Below are 23,174 nucleotides of genomic sequence, written 5' to 3'. Positions count from 1 at the left end.
GATTTATTGATGCATTTAACCCAGTGGTTCTCATCTACTTTTGAAATATAGTGTCACATATTTATCTTTTTTTTTTAAAGTGATAAAAAAAAATGTTTGTGTCTGCCGTTTTTGCGTGCGCAAACCATTCTGGGATTGATGATATATAATGGTTGCTGTTTGCTGCTTTACATTGCTCCCCTCTCTTATATTAGTTAAGTTTAAAGTTGTATTGCACACTTGTATTGTAAACCGTTGTCCATTGCAATAAAGCTAAAAGAAATAAAGAAATTAACATTGCTGCCCTCTGCCGAGCTAAAGGCTAGCGACAGTTTACAGCTAAATGCACAGAAGCTTTCCCTCACGATGAAAAGAAATTTCCGGCTTTTAATCGCGCCGCCGCACCGACTCAAATAGTATATAAAGCATCAGATTTTGTTTTACATCAATACTTAACTATATTCATAATCATTTCATCTGTGGATGAAAAAGTACACCTTGTGCATCCAGCGCAAATTCAAATGAATGGTGCCAGTGAGACTAACACTCTTGCTTTTATTTTCGACCAAGTCTTCTCTTTGGAAACCCGCTTCTTCCTTAACTATTAATCTATCTCTTCATCGGTTAATAAATGTGATAAAGTATTAAGTTCACCACAGTATGAACTCAGAGCTGTGCACGTCCAATTTGTCATGTACTGACCGAATGACATGAATGAATTTTGGCAGACAAGACCAGAACCAAAATAACTTGGTTCGTACATCGAACCATAAATAAACTTTCGTCAATGTGTGTGTGTGTGTATATATATATACATCCATCCATTTTCTTTACCGCTTATCCTCACTAGGGTCACGGACGTGCTGGAGCCTATCCCAGCTATCATCGGGCAGGAGGCGGGGTACACCCTGAACTGGTTGCCAGCCAATTGCAGGGCACATACAAACAAACAACCATTCACACTCACATTCACACCTACAGGTAATATAGAGTCTCCAATTCATGCATGTTTTTGGGATGTGGGAGGAAACCGGAGTACCCGGAGAAAATCCACGCAGGCACGGGGAGAACATGCAAACTCCACACAGGCGGGGCCGGGAATTTAATCCCGGTCCTCAGAACTGTGAGGCAGATGCTCTAACAAGTCATCCACCGTGCTGCCGTATATATATATATATCATATATATATATAGTATATATATCCATCCATCCATTTTCTGAGCCGCTTCTCCTCACTAGGGTCGCGGGCATGCTGGAGCCTATCCCCACTGTCATCGGGCAGGAGGCGGGGTACACCCTGAACTGGTTGCCAGCCAATCGCAGATATTATATATATATTATATATATATTATATATATATATATAATATACATATATATATATATATATATATATATATATATATATATATATATATATATAATATATATATATTATATATATATATATATATATATATATATACAGTCAGTACATTACTACTTTGTTGGGACTTCATGTGGGACCTGGCATCAGTTTGGGTTAGATAGTGATCTCAAAGAATACAGTGTTGTAGTTTATTTTTAATTTTTTAAATTTGTTGTTGGTCTTATGCAACATATTCATAAAAATGCCAAATTTCCAAAGAAACAGAAGCATATATCACCAGGGGGCGTGGTTTGGATGAGCATCGATGCTTGGTTTTCCTCCTTCCAACCTTAGTTACTCTCACCTGTCAGGTTACACTCTCATTCTATGTGCTAACTTCAGAGTGGACAAATTGGCGTCATGGACTCTCCACCGAGCGACTCTCCGATCAGATCGGGTTTCCAGAGAGTGGAGCTCCAAAAGACGACGTGGGAAGTCCCACAAAGATACACGACGCTGCGAACAGTCGGCTCTGGTGCCTACGGGACAGTTTGGTGAGTTTAACCGGCATGCAGGAGACTTCCTCCATATCCAATTATTTTGTACCTTTACTATTGGCCTTTATCTACTTTACTCAATTCATCCCAATAATTATATGTGGAAAAGTTATATTATGTGACAGTCGACCAAGTTTGCTATGTTACTGCTTGAATTAAGGTAGAATTAACGTTAAATGACAGGAATATGCTGTTCATCCTCTGGCATGCCCATAAAAGAGATTTGTCAATTGGTTATTGTAATCATAAATGGCCCAAGGTCATCATTAAATGTTCTTTGACTATTGTCCATGCATAGTCTGTATATTGTTAAAGTGTGCATTCCACTCCTCAGACTATTGCACCCGCAGCTATCTGCCATCTGCAAACAGAAGCACTATTGTGTGCCTGAGGCAAGTGAGCAAGTCAATGCAGGTCCACTGATATGCAAGAATCTCCACTAGCAGAGAAGCACTTAGCCCACAGGAATACCACATATCTAATTAAATAAGCCACTTGACAAGCTTGCATTACTCACACAAAAACAATGTACAGTATACTCATTGCCTACTAAATAAGGTACACCTGCACAATACTGGCATGTGACTATTCATTTAACAATATGTTTGTTATTATGCTTGTAGTTTGCAACCTGCACTGCATTTTTGTATTTTGCATTGCATTTTCTTGTATTTTGCCCTTTTCATGTAGCTAAATAAAATAGCCACAATACATGTATACTTAATGAAGTGTATGTTGTCCAGTAGGAGAGGTTACTCCTTTTTACCATTTAAGATCTTACATGCAAAAATATATTGTAAAATCCCAAATATAACCAGTCAAGATTTTTAACAATTGCTGGATTACGCACAAATTCCATCCAATAACGTTGTGGACAGAAACTCATAACACTTTTGTTTTCTTCACAAGTTACCACATAGCAGTATAGTAAGGGACACTCTTGTGTCAGTAGAACTGAATTGATAAGTTTTTCAGCGATTCAACCTTCAGTTTTTATTATTCACATACTTTTAGCATGGCAATTTTCTGGCTGCTTTCGTAGCAATGTATAGAAATGAAACAATTAGGCCTAAAACAGCATTTTATTAAATAATCATTTGTAGATCAAGATGCTTTTTTTTTTCGATATGTGCCCTGTTATTGGCTGACAACCAGTCCATGGTCTAACCCGCTTCTTGCCCAGTCCGCTGGGTTAGACTTTCCGAGACCCTGAACAGGACAAGCCGTATTTATCCATCCATCCATTTTCCTTACCGCTTATCCTCACTAGGGTCGCGGGCTGCTGCAGCTTATCCCAGCTATCTTCGGGCGGGAGGCGGGGTACACCCAGAACCGGTCGCCAGCCAATCGCAGGGCACATAGAAACAAACAACCATTCGCACTCACGGCCACCCCGCTAGAGGTCGCGGCCACCCCGCTGATGTCCCCAATATAGTGTTTTTTAAGGCATAAAAGTTCAATCATACGCCCCTGACTATATCTTATATAACTATGAATGTGACAAATCTGGCAATGACAGTTCTTATCAAATGAAGATGAGAAGATTGTAATGGTTGATAGTCTCTCTAATGCTGTCTGTAACGTTGTATGTCTTAGTTCTGCCATAGATCAGAGGACCAAGGAAAAGGTGGCTATTAAGAAGCTGTATCGCCCTTTCCAGTCCCTCATCCACACCAAAAGAGCTTACCGGGAACTTAGGCTGCTTCGCCACATCGACCATGAAAATGTATGTTTTTGTTTTTTTCGTTCAGTCTTTATTTAACTGGGAATTCTAGAGTACAAGGACAGTCCTCAAGGCTGGATGATGAGACTTAGGTTTCTATGTATCAATAACAACTGCAATTTTCCTTATTCAAGCAAAGTCGATTTTGAGGACAAGCAAACTTTGTTGACCATTCAACAAAAGCCTATATTCTCATCCAAGCTCCAGGCCAAGCTGGGAGTGCTGTTTGTTGTTGGAACCCGTATGGTCAATGCAGTGTTTCTGCTTGTGAAGACAGGTTTACCCGTATTCAGTACATAACTGTTTGGTTTTGCAGCCAATCTGGGAAGGAAGCTAGAGACTAGAAGAGAATGTTTCATGATTGTCCTTGGATGTTCTTATTTCAAAAGTAAAAAATGAAATTGCTTTGAGCATGATCTCATTCCTTACTGAGCCAAAATCAAAAGGAATGCACTAAAAGAACACTACGTACTCTCTGAGTACCACAAAACAGAAACGATTTACTTATGACCTATAATGACAATTTGCATTTAAGGACACAAATGCCAAACTACATCCAACTCTTTGGTGGGGGAAAAAGAAGGATATTATTTCTTATAAAAATAGTGATTCGAGTGAAAAACAATTTGTAAATGAATGTGTCCTACAATCCTTATAATGCTTTTTTTTTGAAGAAATATCCTTTGAGTGTGTCTGTTAGACTTTGAGCTCATGCTAAATATCTCTGTCCTTTTTCTGCTTTGTGGGGCAACTGAGCCCTCTGCCACGCTGATGCCATGGAAACTTATGTGGTCACAGTGGCTGCACCTCTTTTACACTGAGCTGCTCCCAGTGCTGGTTCACTACTGGTGTTAGTGCTATTACTCAATTTTGTTTCAAGTTGCGCACCAACCACCACCAACACAGAGCTTTGTCGTTACCCCACTGGTATAATGTTCATATGTCATTGGAAATAGACATAATAGAGTTCACTTGCTTCTTGCTGCGAAGGCCAGTTGAATGTTTACACCAGGAAGCTGTGATGGCTGCCCCCATCCGCTGACATAATAGCAGCCTTCCATCTGAAACAGTACCAACATCAGCTCAGTGTGAAAGTGCAATTGGGCTTTTGGTAACTAAATTATTGTGCTCTGTAAATTCTGCCTGGGAGGAAATGTACAGGAAAACATTTTATGTGTCTAAGAAATAGATACATGCAGCAATTCATCTATGTTATTTCACTTTTAATCATTTGTTGTGGTTTCGTATATTGCATCGATTGTAATTGACTCAGTCACTAATGATATAGTTATGCACAAGCCTGACTTAGGTGCAGACAGTGTGGGTTCAGTTTCCACTCAGTGCCAATGTGGGTCTGAATGGTTGTTTGTTTCCATGTGTCCTGTGATTGAGATATACAGTATAGATTGGACCACCAGTCTATGGTATAGTCCGCCTTTTACCTAACTTAAACTCCACATTAACAGACTAAGTGGTGTAGAGAATAGATGGATAATTTGAATAAGAATTGGAAAGGTGACAAGCATATTAAGAGGGATTTGTAGTTTTCATATTATGTCTCCTGTCATGTATGTATATTAATATTTAATGGACGTGTGTATGATGATCTGTCCCTCTTTCCCCATGCTTTCCACCAAAGGTGATATGCCTCCTTGACGTCTTCACACCTGATTCCTCCGTGGAGAAATTCCAAACCTTGTAAGTGAACGAGCAACCACATTCTTCTGTTAGTTGTTGCAGCTTGTCGAGACACTTTGAGAGAGTATGTTTGCATATATGCATGGGAGGTTCAAGCACGACTGTTAGGAGCTAGTGTATGCATGTTTGTGTTGGCTGGTTAGTTATGTTGCTCATCAGTTATCGCTTTTTTTAATCACTGCTTTTCCTTTTTCTTTTACAAACATCTAGTTATATGGTGATGCCCTTTGTAGCACAGGATCTGGGCCACATCATGAAGAAGCGGAGATTAACAGATCGCATCATAACGTACCTGTTCTATCAGTTTCTAAGAGGACTTAAGGTAAGTGTAGCAATCCTAGGAGATTTAGGAGGAGTTATTTCTCCAAATGTATACTCAGTATAGTATACTCAGTGACAAGGCAAAAACACAACACATGACCTTTTTTTTCCCCAATGTAATAAAAAATGACAAATTAAATACCATATACAATACGGATCTACTTTATGTATTTAGGAACTCAAAACAGTGTATTGTATTATAAGTCCTCGTAATCAGTGAAGCAGTGATATCCATACCAAGAACAAATTAGCCAAACCCTGCATGCCAAGTAGAAGTCATCTGCTTCAAATGTGCCCGAGAACCCCAAAGGTCACACAGCCTATCAAGTCCGTATGGCTCAGACCCTCTGCAAAGAGCAGTGATGCAGAACATGCCATAACAGTGCTTTGACATTCTGTCACTATCAGAAAGTCTGAAAGTCATTGTCAAAAAGTTTTGTGTGTAGCTGCTGTAACAGCAGCTCAGGTCTTTAGTTTACTGTACGTACCAGGTTCTAAATTGGCTCGAATGCACCATTTGCTAGTTTTTTTTGGTCTGTTTTTTTGCTACCCATAATGCACAACTGACACATGACTCTTCTTTTCTCCATTTTTCTGCTCCATATTCCTATTCAATGTTTGTATGCTCTTGTCCAGTTAACATGTATTATGGAGTCAATGCTATTTTAAAATTTGGAATGTTAAGTATGCTCTGAACAAAACGGCAGACACAGAAAGAGCTGATGTTTGCATTTTCCATGTAAAAAGGGCCATATCAGTAACTACTGCAACAATTTGTGTATCAACTCCAAGTGAAAGATCATTTTGTTATGTTATGAGCAATACAATTTCATGTTAAGATTGTCTTGTTGTGAACTTGCGAGCCAAAGTGGCTGAAAAATTATCCTATTTAGAAATAGCATTGCTTTAGTAATTGTATTTCCAGAACTTTTCTGTAAATCACACAAGAAAGGCTCCATGCTTTTAAAACATCCATCCAGCCATCCATCCATTTTCTTTACCGCTTATCCTCACTAGGGTCACGGGCTGCTGGAGCCTATCCCAGCTATCTTCGGGCGGGAGTCGGGGTACATCCTGAACCGGTCGCCAGCCAATCACAGGGCCCATAGAAACAAACAACCATTCACACTCACATTCACACAGTCGATCACCGTGCCGGTGCTTTTAAAACACTATCATTAAAATGTGAAGGATTTTCATGTAATTGTAAAAGAAATATGCCTTTCAAAGAAGGGCATTTGACACATTATAGCTCGTCCTTGGGATCAAATGGAACTTACCAAAAACTTTGGGTTTAGTAAGTAATTTTCATTTTGTTTTCCCTCTTTTCAGTACATTCATTCTGCTGGAATCATCCACCGGGTTAGTACTTAAAAAATGCTCTCATATTCATTGTGTTGTTCATTTTTTGCTGGTTAACAAAAATCTAAAAACTGCTCAGCTGTTCTTAATTTACCACAAGTACTGGGAAAAAAAATCGATGTTTATCCAATCAGTGTGACTTCCATACAACAAGGCTCAAAAAGTAACATCTTGTTACAGAAAAACAAGGTGAACAATTTTACATAACTTTTATTTACTCAGTAAAGAGCATATTGGTTTTTACATCATCACGAAACAGAGAGTGGGTTCAACTCTCAGAAAATAAGTTGTTTTTTGCTTCAATTCTTCAAATGTTGTGGTGGTCTTTGCTTTACTTGTAATGTTGATTCCTTTTTTAGGACCTAAAACCTGGTAACCTTGCTGTGAATGAGAATTGTGAACTAAAGGTACACTTGAGTAAAATTAATGAAAACTGAACAGCCAAGGACATGATTCACAATGTTTTAGTTCTGTTTAAAAAAGCCCTTAATGGTAAATGTTTTGTTCCATCTCATCAGATATTGGACTTTGGCCTTGCGAGGCAGACAGAGAGTGAGATGACTGGTTATGTGGTCACCCGCTGGTACCGAGCTCCAGAGGTCATATTCAACTGGATGCACTACAGTCAAACAGGTATAGGCTTTGGAAAAAATATATAGTTCTCAAAGGTCGCTTTCAATTATATCTCAGCAAAATGTGTCTCCAATTGTCACAGTGGATGTCTGGTCAGCTGCCTGTATCCTGGCCGAAATGATCACCAGCCAGGTTCTCTTCCCCGGACACGACAGTATCCTCAAACATGGGGGCTCCGTTCTAAGAGACACGAGGACCTCTTACTTTGCGTCACATGTTGGATAATTAAATGCAACGATCGTCTTCCTTGGATGTAGGACTATTAGAAATGTTTATTAAGTGATTGTCTTGGTTGAATGTAGGAAAATAGGACAATGATCTACTGCAAACCATGAACCATGGTACAGCACTGGAAATCAACATGTACTCATAATAATAATAATAATAATAATAATAATAATAATAATTGATTTTATTTACTGGCTTGCAGGGCACTCAAGGACAGTCTGTACAAGAATCGTAAAAGAAAAGAGCAGTTCAGTAAAAATAACACAACAATAAAACATAAATTAAAATAGCAAATGATATGGACAACAGTGGGAAAAAAATAAATGAATATTGTCCGAGTGAGTAGTCATTGCTTACTCCTGAAACAATTTTTTACGATCACACATGCGCTGATTTGACATTTTACCCCAGCTAACTTAGCCCTCTGGTGACAGATATCAAAGAAAAATATTAATTGTTTAGCAATAGTCACTGATGGTGTAGTGGTGCACTTGCCTGACTTTGGTGCGGGCAGCGTGGGTTCAGTTCCCACTCAGTGACGGTGTGAATGGTTGTCCTTGTCTATATGTGCCCTGCGACTGACTGGCGACCAGTTCAGGGTGTAGTCCGCCTTTCGCCCAAAGTCAGCTGGGATAGGCTCCAGCGCCCTGCGACCCTAACCAGGATAAGCGGTGTTGACAATGGATGGATGGATGTTTAGCAATACAGTGGATATAATAAGTCTACACACCTTTTTTGAAATGCTATGTGACTTAAAGTATTTTAAAACTTCTTTAGCCAGTAATCTGATCTATGACCTGTATAATTCATCCATCCATCCATCTTCTTTACCGCTTATCCTCACAAGGGTCGCGGGCGTGCTGGAGCCTATCCCAGCTATCTTTGGGCGGGAGGCGGGGTACACCCTGAACCGGTCGCCAGCCAATCGCAGGGCACATAGAAACAAACAACCATTCGCACTCATATTCACACCTACAGGCAATTTAGAGTCTTCAATCAACCTACCATTCATGTTTTTGGGATGTGGGAGGAAACCGGAGTGGCCGGAGAAAACACACCCAGGCACGGGGAGAACATGCTAACTCCACACAGGCGGGGCCGGGATTTGAACCCCGGTCCCCAGAACTGTGTGGCAGATGTGCTAACCAGTTGCTCACCGTGCCGGCCCTGTATAATTCAATTGAAAAAAATATATTTTAAGAGGGCTAATAAAAAAAAAAAAATACAATGACCAGGTTGCATCAATATGCACACCCTCAAACTAACACTTTATTACAGCACCTTTGGCTCTTATTACAGCACTCAGTCTTTTTGGCTAATCTATCAGTGTCCACCTATCTATGCACAGACTCACAAAATCACAATCACAAATTGGGGCACCTCCTGTGCACAGCCCTGTTCAGATTACCTCACAGATGTTATATGAAAGTGTTAATAATTCACTCCAACTTCTTAATGCCACAGTTCCAGCTAAAGAAAAACAGCCCCAAAGCATGACGCCAAACATACGTTTTGGAATCATGTCCAAAAAGTACAACCTTGGTTTCATCGGACCATAACACATTTTCCCACATGCGTAAGGGAGATTTCAATTGTGTTTTTTTACAAAATATAGCCGGACTTGGATGTTTCTCTTTGCAAGATAAGACTTTCCTTTTGCTACCTTACCCCATAGGCCAGACATATGAAGAAGACGGGAGAATGTTGCCAGATATACTAAGCAGCCAGTAATTGCCAGAAATTTCTGCAGCTCCTCCAATGTTGCTGTCGGCCTCTTGGCAGTTTCCCTGACCAGTTTGCGTTTCATCTTTTCATCAATCAACCAACAGTTCTTGGTAATATCAGCGCTGTGCCATATTTTCTCCACATAATGATGACTGGCTTCACTGTGTTCTGTGGTACATTTAATGCCTCAGATTTTTTTTTGTACACTTCTTCTGAACGATACCTTTAAAAACATGAAATCTCGGATGCTGCAGAAGCTCTCTGCAGAGCATATGTTGTCTTGTAAAACATGAGTACAAAAAGCCTACTTGAACAGCTGAACTTTATTTAGCGTTAATCGGAGGCACTTTAAATTGTGGCAGCTGTGTGCTGACTCACATTTAACATGTCTTTGAACTTGATTGGTTAATTCTGAACACATCCCCATTTATGAGGGTTTGCACACTTGTGCAAGCGCATCTCTATGGTTTAGTATTACTTCCCTTCTCCCCCAAAATATTTTTGTTGTTGAGTTGTACAGTACATGTTATAGTTAATATTAATGATTGAAAAGGTTTGAAATTCTTTATCATTTTTTTATATCACGAAAACCTGACATTTGAACAGGATTTTTTTTTAAATATCCACTGTACATGGTCATTAAGCATGGTGAAGTAACTATTACAAACAGTTGCTATAATGAAAAAAACAGGTATGCAGTGAAAATTATGACATATGCTTATGTTTACATATACCTACTCAATATCTATCTACATACAGTATATATGTTATTTCACAGTACTTATAGCATGGTGATATTTCTTTAACCAGCTTGCTCAGGTATTGATCAATTAAAAAAGATCCTCTGCTTGACCGGAACACCTGACTCCTCATTGGTAGAGAAGATGCAGAGTAAAGATGTGAGTTTATATCTGGTGTGCATGCCAGAGTTCATATTTGGCACATGGTAGTTGACACTTTTTATTTCAACATCTTTACAAAATGAAATGTGAGCACCTTTCCAGGCACAGTCGTATGTTCAAGGTCTCCCTGCACAAAAGAAGAAGAACTTCAAAGAGGTGTTTCCGTCCATGGAAGAAAATGGTGGGTTCATCTCCTGTGACTCCAAACTAAGGATAAAAATGGTTATTACTTGCCTATTTTATATATCCTGGCTTTTAGTCCAGATGGAAACTGTTTCAGGTCAGTGGAAAGTGGATACTGTAGCTACTTTATTCATCCAAAGTAAGTAGCACAGTCGTCTCGTATGTCTGCCTCACAGTTCTGAGGTTCGGTGTTCGCAATCTCAGCTCCACCCATGCCGTGCGGAGTTGTTTTTCCCATGTTTGCGTGGGTTTTCTCTCGGTACATTCCAAAATCATACAGTACATGTTAGGTTCAGTAACGGATCTAAATTGATCATAGGTGTACTGCGAATGTGAATTGTTGTTTGTCTATGTGTGCTTTGCGATTGGCCAGCGACCAGTCCAGGGTGTAGCACACCTCTCGCCCAAAGTCAACTGGGAGGGATTGGCTCCAGGTCACCCTCACGATGACAAGCGCAATAGTAATTGGATGGATGGCTGGATGGACTTTTTATTCTGTTAAATTTATATTCAAGTGTGACGAAGCAAGCACCCCCCCACCCCCACCCACTCGCCACCCCTTTTTTAGAATGTGTTTTATTTAATCTATTCTGTGGTTATTAATTAACTGTGACAGTACCAAGAAATACTTCTCAATGGCTCATAGTGCCTTAGAGTTTGGAGGTTATGGCTGCCCGAGTTTTTCCGTGGACAAAACTTTGTTTAATTGCGGACAGAGTTTTGAGAGAAAAAACACAATTTATGGATGAATATAGCCAGAATTTCGAAGACTCAAGCTTGAGCTACATTTCATCTACTAGTTTCAGCTATTTGGTGGTATTACATTATTAGTATTACAGTATGTGTAGTATATCCATGCACTTAGTTAACTGTGTCATGAATAAATCACTAATTCATTGTTGATAATAGTTGATCATTTTCGAGAATTCTTGTGTCTTGGTGCCTACAGCTGTGTCACTACTGGAGGGGATGTTGGTGCTGGATCCGGAAACAAGGCTAACAGCCGCACAGGGACTGTCGCACCCCTTCTTGGCAGAATATCACGACCCAGAAAGCGAGCCCGACTCTCAGCCTTACGACGACTCCTTTGAGAGCTTGGAACTCACCATCGGGGAGTGGAAGAGTGAGTCAGACTGTTCAACAAGCCTTTTATTAAACAGTCTATGAGACTTGTTCAGTAGTGAGGTTTGTAGTACTTCTATCCTTAATGATTATTGTTGGTTTTTTTTTCATCCTCTCAGGTCTCATTCACATGGAGATCATGACTTTTGACCCTGATGACCCCAGTAAAACTGCCATATAGAGTAAAGCGTCGGCACCACGCTTAATTGATTTTTAATAATCCCTTAAGCATTCTTGCCATCAGAGAATGACAACCTAAGAATGTGAATGATTATGAACTAGCTATGCCCAGGTGAATAATATTTTCTGAGTTGTAAGCACATTTTAGACGTACATTCTATCAATTTATAAGAAAACAGTAGAAGGTTGGAGGAGGTCACACAAATATTCCCCTTGAGGTTGGAAATTTGGTGGATTACAATTGATGAACAGTGGAACAACAGACTTCGGATTTAACGGACAGAATGGGAGTTTCCTATTGGAACTCAAAATGCCTGCTTGCAACAGACAACGTCTGTTAGTTCCAGAATTGGTTGCTGTTGTTTACTGGTGCCACACTGAGACAACAGACAGAGAATTGAGAACTGACTCACATTTGCAATGCCAACCTGGGTGCAGAAGGTCTTTGAGGTAGGGAATTTTATTACATACAGGTACATTTCAATAAATTAGAATATATTTATTCTATTTGATTGAGATACCATACCTAAATAGATTCTGCAACAGAAGCTTGCAGATGACTATAGATGTGATTTATCAGATGGAAAATGCAATAGGAACATGAGCCTGAGGCCTTACACAGTTCTACTACAAATTTGAGAACAATAAATCAGATCTACAATCATCTGCAGGCTTCTACATTATTTATATATTTATTTGAAAAGACAGGTTTTTCTAATGTCTTGGCATTCAGGCTATTACATTTTTTTCCTTCATCTTTAGAGAACATCCGCTCACATGCCTTTTATGGACCTTTAATTCACCATGTGCTATGATGTAATTTAATATTAAAGTTGTTACTACATCACATTGTACAGTTTGTATATGTATTTGCTTTGTTTTACTCTGCTGTCTGCAGCCAGGTTGGCATTGCAAATACCTTACCTGGATAAGCTTCAATAGATAAATGAATAAATACATGACTCAGGACTGTGAAAAGTCTGCGGATCCGTGGAATTCCGTGGATTTTCCTCATGGAGAAATCATTTATGTAAATCGGGTAAATTTGCCCCCAAAAAAAATTCTGGGAGGAGGGGGGGTTAATATAGTACTCTGTCGACATTGACATTGACAGTCTGTAATCGTGACCGTCATATTTACAGCATTGAAGATCGTATTACAGCAAGCAAGGTGCAAATCTTCCACCATTTATATTTTATCGGTGCGATCTTTCTGCTTCTTTCTGATCTTGCTTTTAAATGTATTTTAATCCTCTTATGTATAACACCGCATCCAGTATTGACGGCTCTGTAAATGAAAAAGTAAGTGCCAACAGAGGTCTTTTAACCAATCAGAGTTTGTCAGCACAGCCCGCCCCCTCAAAGAGTTCCTGATAGCTCTCAGAAGACCCTACCCGCCAGGAGGAATGAAATAATCCGGGGAGAACCTTCCATACTCAAGTAGTTTTTTTCGGTGAGGACACAGGGGGAACTCAAGCTACCAGGGTAGCTTGGGAAGTTCCTGCAAAGGTTCCTGCAGTGGGAAAGCCCCTATTATCACCCCTCCCAAGCACAAGCAATAATGGCACTTTCATGGCAGCATTAGACTATCACAGCAATGTTTAAAGGTAAATTTAGGTAAACTTACAATCATTTACAATCATTTTGTACAGTTTTTTTTCAGGCCATGAATAAAAGTGTTTCAAATTAATGGACAAACGGCTTTAACGGACAATTTTTATTTCTATTAGTCCATTAAAGTGATGTTCCATACCTTGCTCTGTATTATAACACAACAAATCTGTGGCCAGTTCATGAGATACTTCACAAAAATATCTCATGTTGATTTGGTAGACTTATTACCTCAGTGTAATGTCTTTTGTGGCATGGGCCAAACTAAAACCTGATGTTGTGTTTGCTGTAAAAACAAATAAAGTAAAAAAAAATCAATCAAATGTAAGCTTGTCAGTATTTAAAAGTCCATCATTTAATAGTGAATAAAAGTCAGCTAGCCATTTTCCAATTATTAAGGCTGACTGACTGAAATGACTACATGGGAAGTGAAATGTTACAATTCCAAATGTCAAATGTTTTTTAACCAATTAGTCAAATGTCTTTTTGTTTTGATATCTATCTCCTTTAGGATACCTACAGACAGTCTCTCTCTCTCTCTCTCTCTCTCTCTCTCTCTCTCTCTCTCTCTCATTCTAGAGCGCTGTTATCTCTATTATACTTTAAGGGATAAAATATTTGGTGTATTTCCAGTCTTTCATGTCTTTTATATATTACATATTTTATTGCAATGCAAATCAAATAGGGCCAATTAAGGGAGTAGTGGTAGTCATATGGGTGTTATACTTTCACCCACTAGGGAGCAGCATTTGATCAAATCAAACAATCCGAACCAGTGCGAAAACTATTTAAACCTGTATGTGTCGTTCATTATGCATTCCATCAATTTTCTGTCGCGGGCGTACTGGCGCCTATCCCAGCTATCTTCGGGCGAGAGGCGGGTACACCCTGAACTGGTCGGCAGCCAAAAATACAGTGTTCCCTCGTTTTTCGTGGTTAATGGGGACCAGAACCCCCCACGAAAGGTGAAAAACCGCGAAGTAGAATTTGCCCCCCCCCCCCCACACACAGGAATTTTCGTGGATGAGTATGTGGGTACCAGAATGTTTATGTAAGTATAGTATAAATATATATATAATATGTAGTATAAATATATATATATATATATATATAATATATAAATGTATAAATACTTTGCATATTTGAGACAAAGATTACAACAGTACACGTATTTACTTAAATCTTTAATTATAAAACCTTATACAGTAATTACCATTTATTATACAGTAATTAACATTCATCAACATTGCCTTCTGAGAGAGGCGAAGAGGCTTGTGTTGGTGGCGGAGGAGATGCTCTCACTTGACTGGGAGACTCTTCTGCTGGAGGCGCTGACAGTGTAGCTGTGGTTTTTATCTTGGAGAAAAACATGGTGATCTAAAAGTTTCGCTTTTTCGCTGATGGTCATCATCTTTTTCTTCGTCTTGGGCGCCCCGGAGGAAGCTTTCGCAGGGGCACAGCACTTCGGCGGCATTGTAAGGGCTTGCTTAACTAATCAAAAAAATGATTGCTTAAACAAAAAAAGTTATTGCGAACACAACAGCGTGGACGGGACTGGCGTGACACAACAAGGAAAGATGCTCGGTGAGGCTGCGATGATGAAGCCAATCAGGTCACGGGATAAATCCACTCGTGCTCTCATTGGTCGATGTCGGGCCGGGAACCAATCACGCGCCTTGTATGAGTGCCCATACAGTACAGGCATGTACAGGCATGTACAAAGCCTCTGAGGCAACTCATCTCTTTGTTTGGCATGCAGGGAAACCTGCTCTCGCGCGCATCAACATGAAACAACGTGTCTTTCTGCAGTATGGCTGCCAATATGGCTGTATTTTTATTTATTTATTTTTTAATGAATATTTTGGAAAAACCCGCAAAGCACTGAAGCCGCAAAACGTGAAGCGCGAAGTGGCAAGGGAACACTGTACACAAGAAACATAGAAAGCCAGATTCAATCAGTTTTATTCCAGGCTTAGTGGAGAACAACTTGGTTGTGCGAGTCAGAGTGTTATTATTTTTTTTCCATTCAGAGTAAAGCGGAAGTGATGCAAAATGAACACACCATTTGTCTGCTGTCGAGCTGACTCACTCTCAGACAGATCGTGTGAAAGTCATTTATGGTGTGTGGTTGCTTCATACACACAAACAGATGCAAAACTGCAGAAAAGAGGACCATGTAATAGATTTTCTCATTGTAAATATAAGACATCTGGACCTCCCCCTCTGCCTAACATGTTAGCGTGCACCGATGAGTTGCCTTGCTGGGATTCTCTGTCATGCAACTACAAGTATTCGCTTGTCTAATAGGGCAGGATGTCTAGCACCTCAAAGGGAGCCACAAGCACAAGAGAGGACTGGCTCGGTACAGTATATGCTCTGCTTTTTTTTGTGCTCTGATGATGGGTCTGCCTCTGCTCGGATTTTGATGGATCCTCCGACTCTGAGTGTGTGTGCTCCTCAAACCAAAGAACCATAGAAGTATAGAGAACAGTAAATGCTTGATATATGGAAGGTAAGGAAGGTTTTTCGAGTAGTGGCCTGATGATAGACAGGAAGAGACAAAATGGGCCCAGGAGGACTGTTATGAACGGCGAGAGCTAATGCTGGTTCTTGATGTCATCCTTGTGCTGCCGCCACCACCGCCGCTGCTGCTCACGCGGGTCATGCTGCCGTAGCCTCCACCCATTCCTACTCCTGTTCCCATTCCTATTCCCGTTCCCATTCCCATTCCCATTCCCATGCTTCCACCTAGTCCCATTCCCATTCCACCTCCTGAACCAGCACCTGGTGATGGCAATGTGAAAAATGAGACAGAAATTATTATTATATGGAAAATAAAAGCCATTTCCTTATACTCAATAATTTAGCAACTGTATCCATCTATACTCTGTTTTAAATACACAATAAGGAGAGAGAGAAAAAAAAAACGTCAGAAAATGCCTGAAACTCCTGGATCTGGTGGATCACTGTCATGTTATCATTATAAAGTACTACTTTTACCAACGGGTTGTATTTTGTTTATAAGGGCTCATGTATAAAACTCTGGCTTTGACATCATTCTAGAAAATGTAAGCATTGAACGTCAGTACTTACCAGAGCCGCCGCCAGATGAAGAGGACGACTGTATGTGGACGGTTGCACTTGTATTGCAAAGCCTGCAAAGAAGTTCCAAATTAACTTTGGTGCCGTGTGCCAATAAAGGATGAAATGCATTTTGAGGATGGAAAAGCTGCCAAGTCAAGTACCTTTCCTCCTCGCCCTCCAGCAGTTTCTTGTAGGTGGCGATCTCAATGTCAAGAGTCAGTTTGAGGTTCATGACTTCCTGATACTCGTGGATCTGGCGGGCCATGTCCTGCTTGGCTTTCTGTAGGGCCTCCTCCAAATCCTTGATGCGGGTCTTGGCGTCCTTGACAGCCAGCTCACCACGATCCTCGGCCTCGGCGATCTGAGTCTCCAGGTTGACACGCTGCAAATGGAAGGTTAGCCACAATCTGTTCAGAAGAGGGTTTGGAAACATTTAAAAAATCCGATATAAAGAAGTAAAATTAAATTAAATTGAACAGGATACGGCGGCACGGTGGGTGACTGGTTAGTACATCTGCCTCACAGTTCTGAGGACCGGGGTTCAAATCCCGGCCCCGCCTGTGTGGAGTTTGCATGTTCTCCCCGTGCCTGCGTGGGTTTTCTCCGGGCACTCCGGTTTCCTCCCACATCCCAAAAATACGCATGGTAGGTTAATTGAAAACTCTAAATTGCCCATAGGTGTGAATGTGAGTGCAAATGGTTGTTTGTTGATATGTGCCCTGTGATTGGCTGGCGACCAGTTCAGGTTGTACCCCGCCTCTCGCCCGAAGATAGCTGGGATAGGCTCCAGCACGCCCACGACCCTAGTGAGGATAAGTGGAACGGAAGATGAATGAATGAATGTATGAACAGGATACCTGTGCCTTGACTGCATCAATCTCATTCTGGAGGCGACTAATCATACGGTTGAGGTCTGAAATTTCGTTCTTGGTGGTGCGAAGGTCATCTCCAAACTGGCCAGCAGATGCCTCCATGTCCTTATACTGGAGGGACAAGATTGGAATGCTCTTGTCATAAATTACTCAAAAATGTACATGGTGTTTTTGGCCAGATGATTATTATTTGCATGTTTGTTAGACATTATCTACCAAAACTTACAACTGTTTAAATGGGTTGCACATTTTATTTGATGTTTTTTCCCTATTTGTCAACAGAACATGTTCACAAATGGTTTCTACTCTTCCAATTGCAGGCAACGTTTATCTTTATATATCATACAGTATAAGATTGGTCAACCAGGAGGGAGGAGTCGACTACATTATTGCTTGGCCTTTGCAGAGGTCTGCGTTTGACGTTGTGTCACCTACCTTCTGCTGATACCAATCTTCTGTGTTTTGACGGCTTTGGTTGGCGATGTCCTCATATTGAGCCTTCACCTCTGCTATGACGGCATCCATGTCCAATTGCCGGCTGTTGTCCATCTCCACAATAACTGAAGTGTCCTTGATCTGGCTCTGGAGCTCATGTAGCTCCTGATATTTACCAGAAAAAAAAGAGACAAATTTATGAGTTATATAAGTTTCTAAGTTCAGATGTTATCAAGTCAAAAGTTGTACGTACTGCGTCATAGACAGCTCTGAGGAAGTTAATCTCATCCTGAAGAGCATCAACCCTTGCCTCAAGCTCAAGCTTATTCATGTAGGCACCATCAACATCCTGTATGAAGAAGAGATGATAAAGACAAAGCAAAACTTAATTTGAACGTTTTTAATGTATGCACCTTCCATTTACAGATTTATTTTTAAGATTCAGTCACCTTCTTAAGGAGAACAAAGTCATTCTCCACTGCAGCACGCTTGTTGATTTCATCCTCATATCTGAAACAGCAAAAGTGTGGATAAGCTAATTAATAATAGACTGTGGCTATCAAATCTTGTTACGAGCTGAATAAATGGGACACACTTGTTCTTGAAGTCCTCCACCAGGCCCTGCATGGTCTTTAGCTCTCCCTCCAGTTTAATCTTCTCGTTGCCAAGTCCATCCAGCTGTCTCCGCAGGTTGGAAATGTAGGCCTCGAACATGGCGTCCATATTGGAGTGGGTTGTGGTCTGCTCCTGCAGAAGATTCCATTTGGTGTCCAACATTTTGTTCTGCTGCTCCAGGAAGCGCACCTGAAAGAAAGTTCAAATGCAGTCTTAGTAAGGCAAGGGTTGGCACTTCTTTATGGCATGTGAATAGTGTTATACAGATAGCTCCTTGTCTTATCTCTTCAGTGACTCCTTGTATACCCCCTCACCACCACTCTTCTATGTAATTATAATTATCAGTCACTGGAATTTGAAATCCCCCTTGGAGCACCTTCACACACCACCCAATTTGAACTAAAATGTCGTGGAAACGTAATGGGATCATTTAAGAGTGCGTGGTTATCCAAACAAACATGTTTGAACTTCTGAGTCAACATGAAATGAAAGCTGAAGTGAAGTGAAGAAGTTGAATCCCATCCCTTCATTTTGCCTTCCACACCTCATTTAGCCCCTCCCCCAATACAGCTTGCAGTTTTACTTTTTTATCCCACAGGGAGCACACTTTTATCTAGTGCCCATCCTTGAAAATTCCTGAAAAGTCTCTGGCACAGTGGTAGTGAAGTGGTTGACATCACTCATCAATTTCCTTTCAATGGCCCATTTACAATTATCCTGCAACTGACCAGCGATCAGTCCAGGGTGTTTTCTGCCCAAGTCAGCTGGACTAGGCTCCAGCCACACTGAACCCTGAAGATGATACAATAGCCATTTATTGTCAATGGTTGCATTATTATCAGCATTCTGTGAATTCAACAAGTTAAATGCACATTAGTTTGAAAGTTCACTTTAGCATTATTTCTCATGGTTGTAGAACAGGTGTGCTGCATCATTCTGAGGGCCTCCAGTCCAATCAATGATAACCTGATCCCCCTTGAGGTCAGAGGCATAAGACACTGGATACGACCACTATAGTGTTCCTGCCTCTCACTGGAGAGTCAGATGGCAGAGGGACAGCTATGTTCAGAGATACATTAATACATACATTAAATGGGAAGTGGCCTTCTTTGCCGCAGCTACATCGATAAATGCAGTTTGGAATTAGGAGTATGTAGAATGAGGAAATTACGGTCATTAATATGTTTACACTTCATACATACTATATACAGTAGCCATATTCAAGTCATTATTTAAAGAGGCGTCACTTCCAAGTAACAGAAAGTGATTGTTCAATTTTGCCCAGGCAAACTAATGTCAAGTTTCATTTTTTTTCTGGAAATGAACTTCCAACCTGAAAGGGTCACGTACCTTCTCAATGAAGTTGGCAAAGCGGTTGTTTAGACCCTTGATCTGGTCTTTCTCTTGCGTACGGACCCCATGGATGTTGGGATCAATCTTAATGTCCACTGGGGTCAGCAGACACTGGTTGACTTGGACGTTTGTAATAGGAGGCAACGCCATTCCTCCAGAACCAAAATTTCCACCTATCGCATAACTTCTGCCACTACCATACCCAAAACCTCCACTTCCAGCACCAAAGCCATAACCTCCACCAGCGGCAGCACCAAAGCCATAACCTCCACCACTTCCACCACCGATGCTTGACCTAAACTTAGAGGCACTTGACGATGCCACTGGGACTGACCTATACACAACTGCAGATTGTGAGGAGAAGCCACGTCTGCCACCACCAAGACTGCCACCCACGACAAAATCACCTCCAAGGCCGCGACCGCTCCCACCAGTCCCATAGCTGGTCTTCACAATTTTAGAGCTACGCATGGATGTGGCCATTTTGGAGAAAAGGAGTCACAAAGAAAAGAGGGAGCAGAAAGAGAGCGGTTTGGCAGAGCAAAGAGGAGAGTCACGTTCCTCTAAGTACCTGCTCTCTGTCTGTTTTTTTATGGGCCTCTGACAGCAAAGGAGGTCCAACTGAGCTCCACCTTCTGGGCACATCCCAACCATTCTCCAATCACATGGAACGTGGCGGATGCACCTGCAGGAAGGCGGGGTTTCTTGGAGATATTTGGGCTGTCAGAAAGGCAACTGTGCCACCCATTCCTGTAACATAAGATGGCTCGGCATAGTTAGATGAAGACCCTGCAAGTGCAGTACAGTGTATTAACAAATCATCCTAATTTGTCACAATTGTCTTTGTTGTGACTTTCAGCCTGTCCCATTAAAGATTGACACAACAAGTCCTTAGTATAATTTTTTTGGGTGCAGTTTTTTACATCGAATGCCCTTTTGACATAACACACCCATTTTGAATCTGATCTTGGCCGTGGCTGGGTATTGGGGCACTGGCCTGGAGTCAAACCAACATCGTCTGCACAAAAGGCAGCAGCATTTACCAATGCACTACCAGTGCACATTTTTGTTAATCAAAATAAATAAATAAAAGTTGATGTAAGGTCTCCAGCGTTTTATAGTATAGATTAGATTAGAAGATTACCAAATCTTTTCATTTGCGTCAATTTAGGCTAAACCCCGTCAATAATTTGTGATTCATTCAATTTGGAATGATTTTGTCACAATTCTTCATCACAAAAGCTCATTTTTATCACCCAGTTAATGATGCATCCAGGCCTGCAGATCATGTGTTAACAGATCCTGGAGACTGTCCCCTGCCCTGAATCTCACCATGACCACCATGTTCATTTACAATGTAGTTCATACTTTTATTTAGAAGTCATTGTAGAAGTAGCGGGTGCTATTAAATGCTTAAAATATCATAAAATGTAAATGATAAGGCCAAATTGTTGTTCATTAAACCCCCAGGAAAATTTACTTATAATAGTAAAAATGACCATTTTAATTACTGTAATTGTTTTGACTTATTCAGTGACGGCGTCGTGGTTCAGTCACCTGACTTCCATGCAGGCAGTGTGGTTTTAGTTCCTACTCACTGTAGGTGAGAGTATAAATGGTTGTTTGACTTACAACCAGTTCAGGGTGGAGTCTGCCTTTTGCCTGATGTCAAGGTCCCTTCAACCCTGAACAGAATAAGCGGTATAGAAAATGGATGGATAAGTGCTAAACTTTGTATTTCACACAACACGGGACCGGATCACACACATGCAGGCATGCTAGGAGAATTGACAGAGTGGAAAGGGTGTGCAAACAGTGCTGCACATTAGTCAGGGAGAAGAAAGAATGACTTTCTCATGATAGAACCAACACTAAAACTTTCATTATTTGTAATTAGATATTTTTTTATATATGTGTATATATATATATATATATATATATATATATTAAAAAAAAAAAAAAAAAAAAAAAAAAGCTAAATGGGTACACTAGCCTCCCATTAGTCCACAATTAAAATACAATAGACATATTTCAATAGCAGGTCACCACAAATACTTTTTAGTAGTTTGTAAATTATGTAATTTTACACATAACCGAACATCAGAGGTAAAACGAACACAAGATTTTCTATTCCTTTCTACCTGTTGAAACTCATCACATTCACTCTGGCTGAAGTGTTGTCTTCATAGTCTTTCTTCTCCAAATGAGCCACCTTAAGTGCTGGAGGCTGAGTCACACCCCATAAGATTTTCCAGGGCTTCTCTTTTTGTATCCAAAATTCTCTCGTCAAAGCTCTTTACATGTTAAGGTAATTATGTGATTAGATATGAGTGCCCGTATTCATTTACTTTGGTCACTCGTAATTTTGCTGCCTCCAATGCACTGTAAAGTGGAACTCTGAGGCTGAACACATTTTCATCAGGATTCTGCTGGGCCTCTGATTTGCTCAGGCTTAAAGAAGGATGCAATATAAATAGATATTATATCACACTGAGTCCAACTTTCACCACCATAAATCTTCAAGCTGTACAGGCAATGGTTTAATGTACTGAATTTCAGTGTAAAAGTTAACCATTGTTAATATTAAGATGTAAAAACAATAGTTAAAGCCCTCAGTCTTAATGTGTACTGTGATGCAGCTCATTTTTGAAACATTCTTTGTCAAAAATATGAGGGTGGGCTGAAAAGTTCATAGGCTGACGAAGAAGGAGTTATGCCACATAAATCATACTTGGCATGGAGCTCACACAGGCTGACCCAAACGAAACACATAGTGAAGGAAAACATTTTTCAAGTCAGGCATTCCTGCCAAGCAGCAGACCCCCACCTCATACACTGCTAACATCACATACACAATGAATCAATCAGTCATATGTACTGTGTACAGGACAAACATCTTGAATCTTGAGTCAGTTGCCAGTGCAACTGGTAGTAAAGCGGTAGAATACACAATTACATGAGGGAATCTTTTTATGCTTAGTTACTGTTTCGATTTGCCAGGATTTATCAGCATAAACTCCCATCTCCATGACAGTTCTCACAAAGAACATTAACCTGCAAGCATTCCACCACATGTGCTAACAGGACTGCTTGAGATGTAACTCATAGCGTTCCAGTTATATTAGAATCCCAATTGTGATAGAGACAACATAGTCAATAGGCATTGTGACATAAAAATAAAAAAACAAATCATATTCTTCATGGACTACATTTAAGTGTTTTTAACAATGACATTCCCCTCAAAG

General features: G+C 40.5%; 2 protein-coding genes across 2 annotated transcripts; one reads left to right on the top strand and one right to left on the bottom strand.

The window, feature by feature from the left end:
* Positions 1 to 1,677: 1,677 nt before the first annotated feature.
* On the top strand, positions 1,678 to 13,893 carry zgc:171775 (STKc_p38 domain-containing protein). The gene is made up of 12 exons (XM_061781311.1): positions 1,678 to 1,880; positions 3,480 to 3,609; positions 5,246 to 5,304; positions 5,515 to 5,626; positions 6,958 to 6,987; positions 7,347 to 7,394; positions 7,506 to 7,620; positions 7,703 to 7,774; positions 10,393 to 10,472; positions 10,578 to 10,656; positions 11,608 to 11,781; positions 11,900 to 13,893. The coding sequence occupies exons 1-12, from the start codon at positions 1,747 to 1,749 to the stop codon at positions 11,959 to 11,961; spliced, it is 1,095 nt and encodes a 364-aa protein (XP_061637295.1). The 5' UTR covers positions 1,678 to 1,746; the 3' UTR covers positions 11,962 to 13,893.
* Positions 13,894 to 15,515: 1,622 nt separating this feature from the next.
* LOC133481928 (keratin, type II cytoskeletal cochleal-like) lies at positions 15,516 to 20,527 on the bottom strand. Its single transcript, XM_061781298.1, has 9 exons — positions 19,927 to 20,527; positions 18,557 to 18,765; positions 18,411 to 18,471; positions 18,215 to 18,310; positions 17,962 to 18,126; positions 17,512 to 17,637; positions 16,816 to 17,036; positions 16,664 to 16,725; positions 15,516 to 16,354 (listed from the first exon to the last, which is right to left on the bottom strand). Exons 1-9 carry the CDS (start codon positions 20,410 to 20,412, stop codon positions 16,152 to 16,154), a joined length of 1,629 nt encoding a protein of 542 aa, XP_061637282.1. The 5' UTR covers positions 20,413 to 20,527; the 3' UTR covers positions 15,516 to 16,151.
* Between the last annotated feature and the right edge of the window lie 2,647 nt (positions 20,528 to 23,174).

The sequence above is a fragment of the Phyllopteryx taeniolatus genome, chromosome 1, assembly GCF_024500385.1.
Source record: "Phyllopteryx taeniolatus isolate TA_2022b chromosome 1, UOR_Ptae_1.2, whole genome shotgun sequence".
NCBI classification, from domain to species: Eukaryota; Metazoa; Chordata; class Actinopteri; order Syngnathiformes; family Syngnathidae; genus Phyllopteryx; species Phyllopteryx taeniolatus.
The sequence above is the reverse complement of the archived record's forward strand: the minus strand, read 5'-3'. Positions and strand labels throughout refer to the sequence as shown.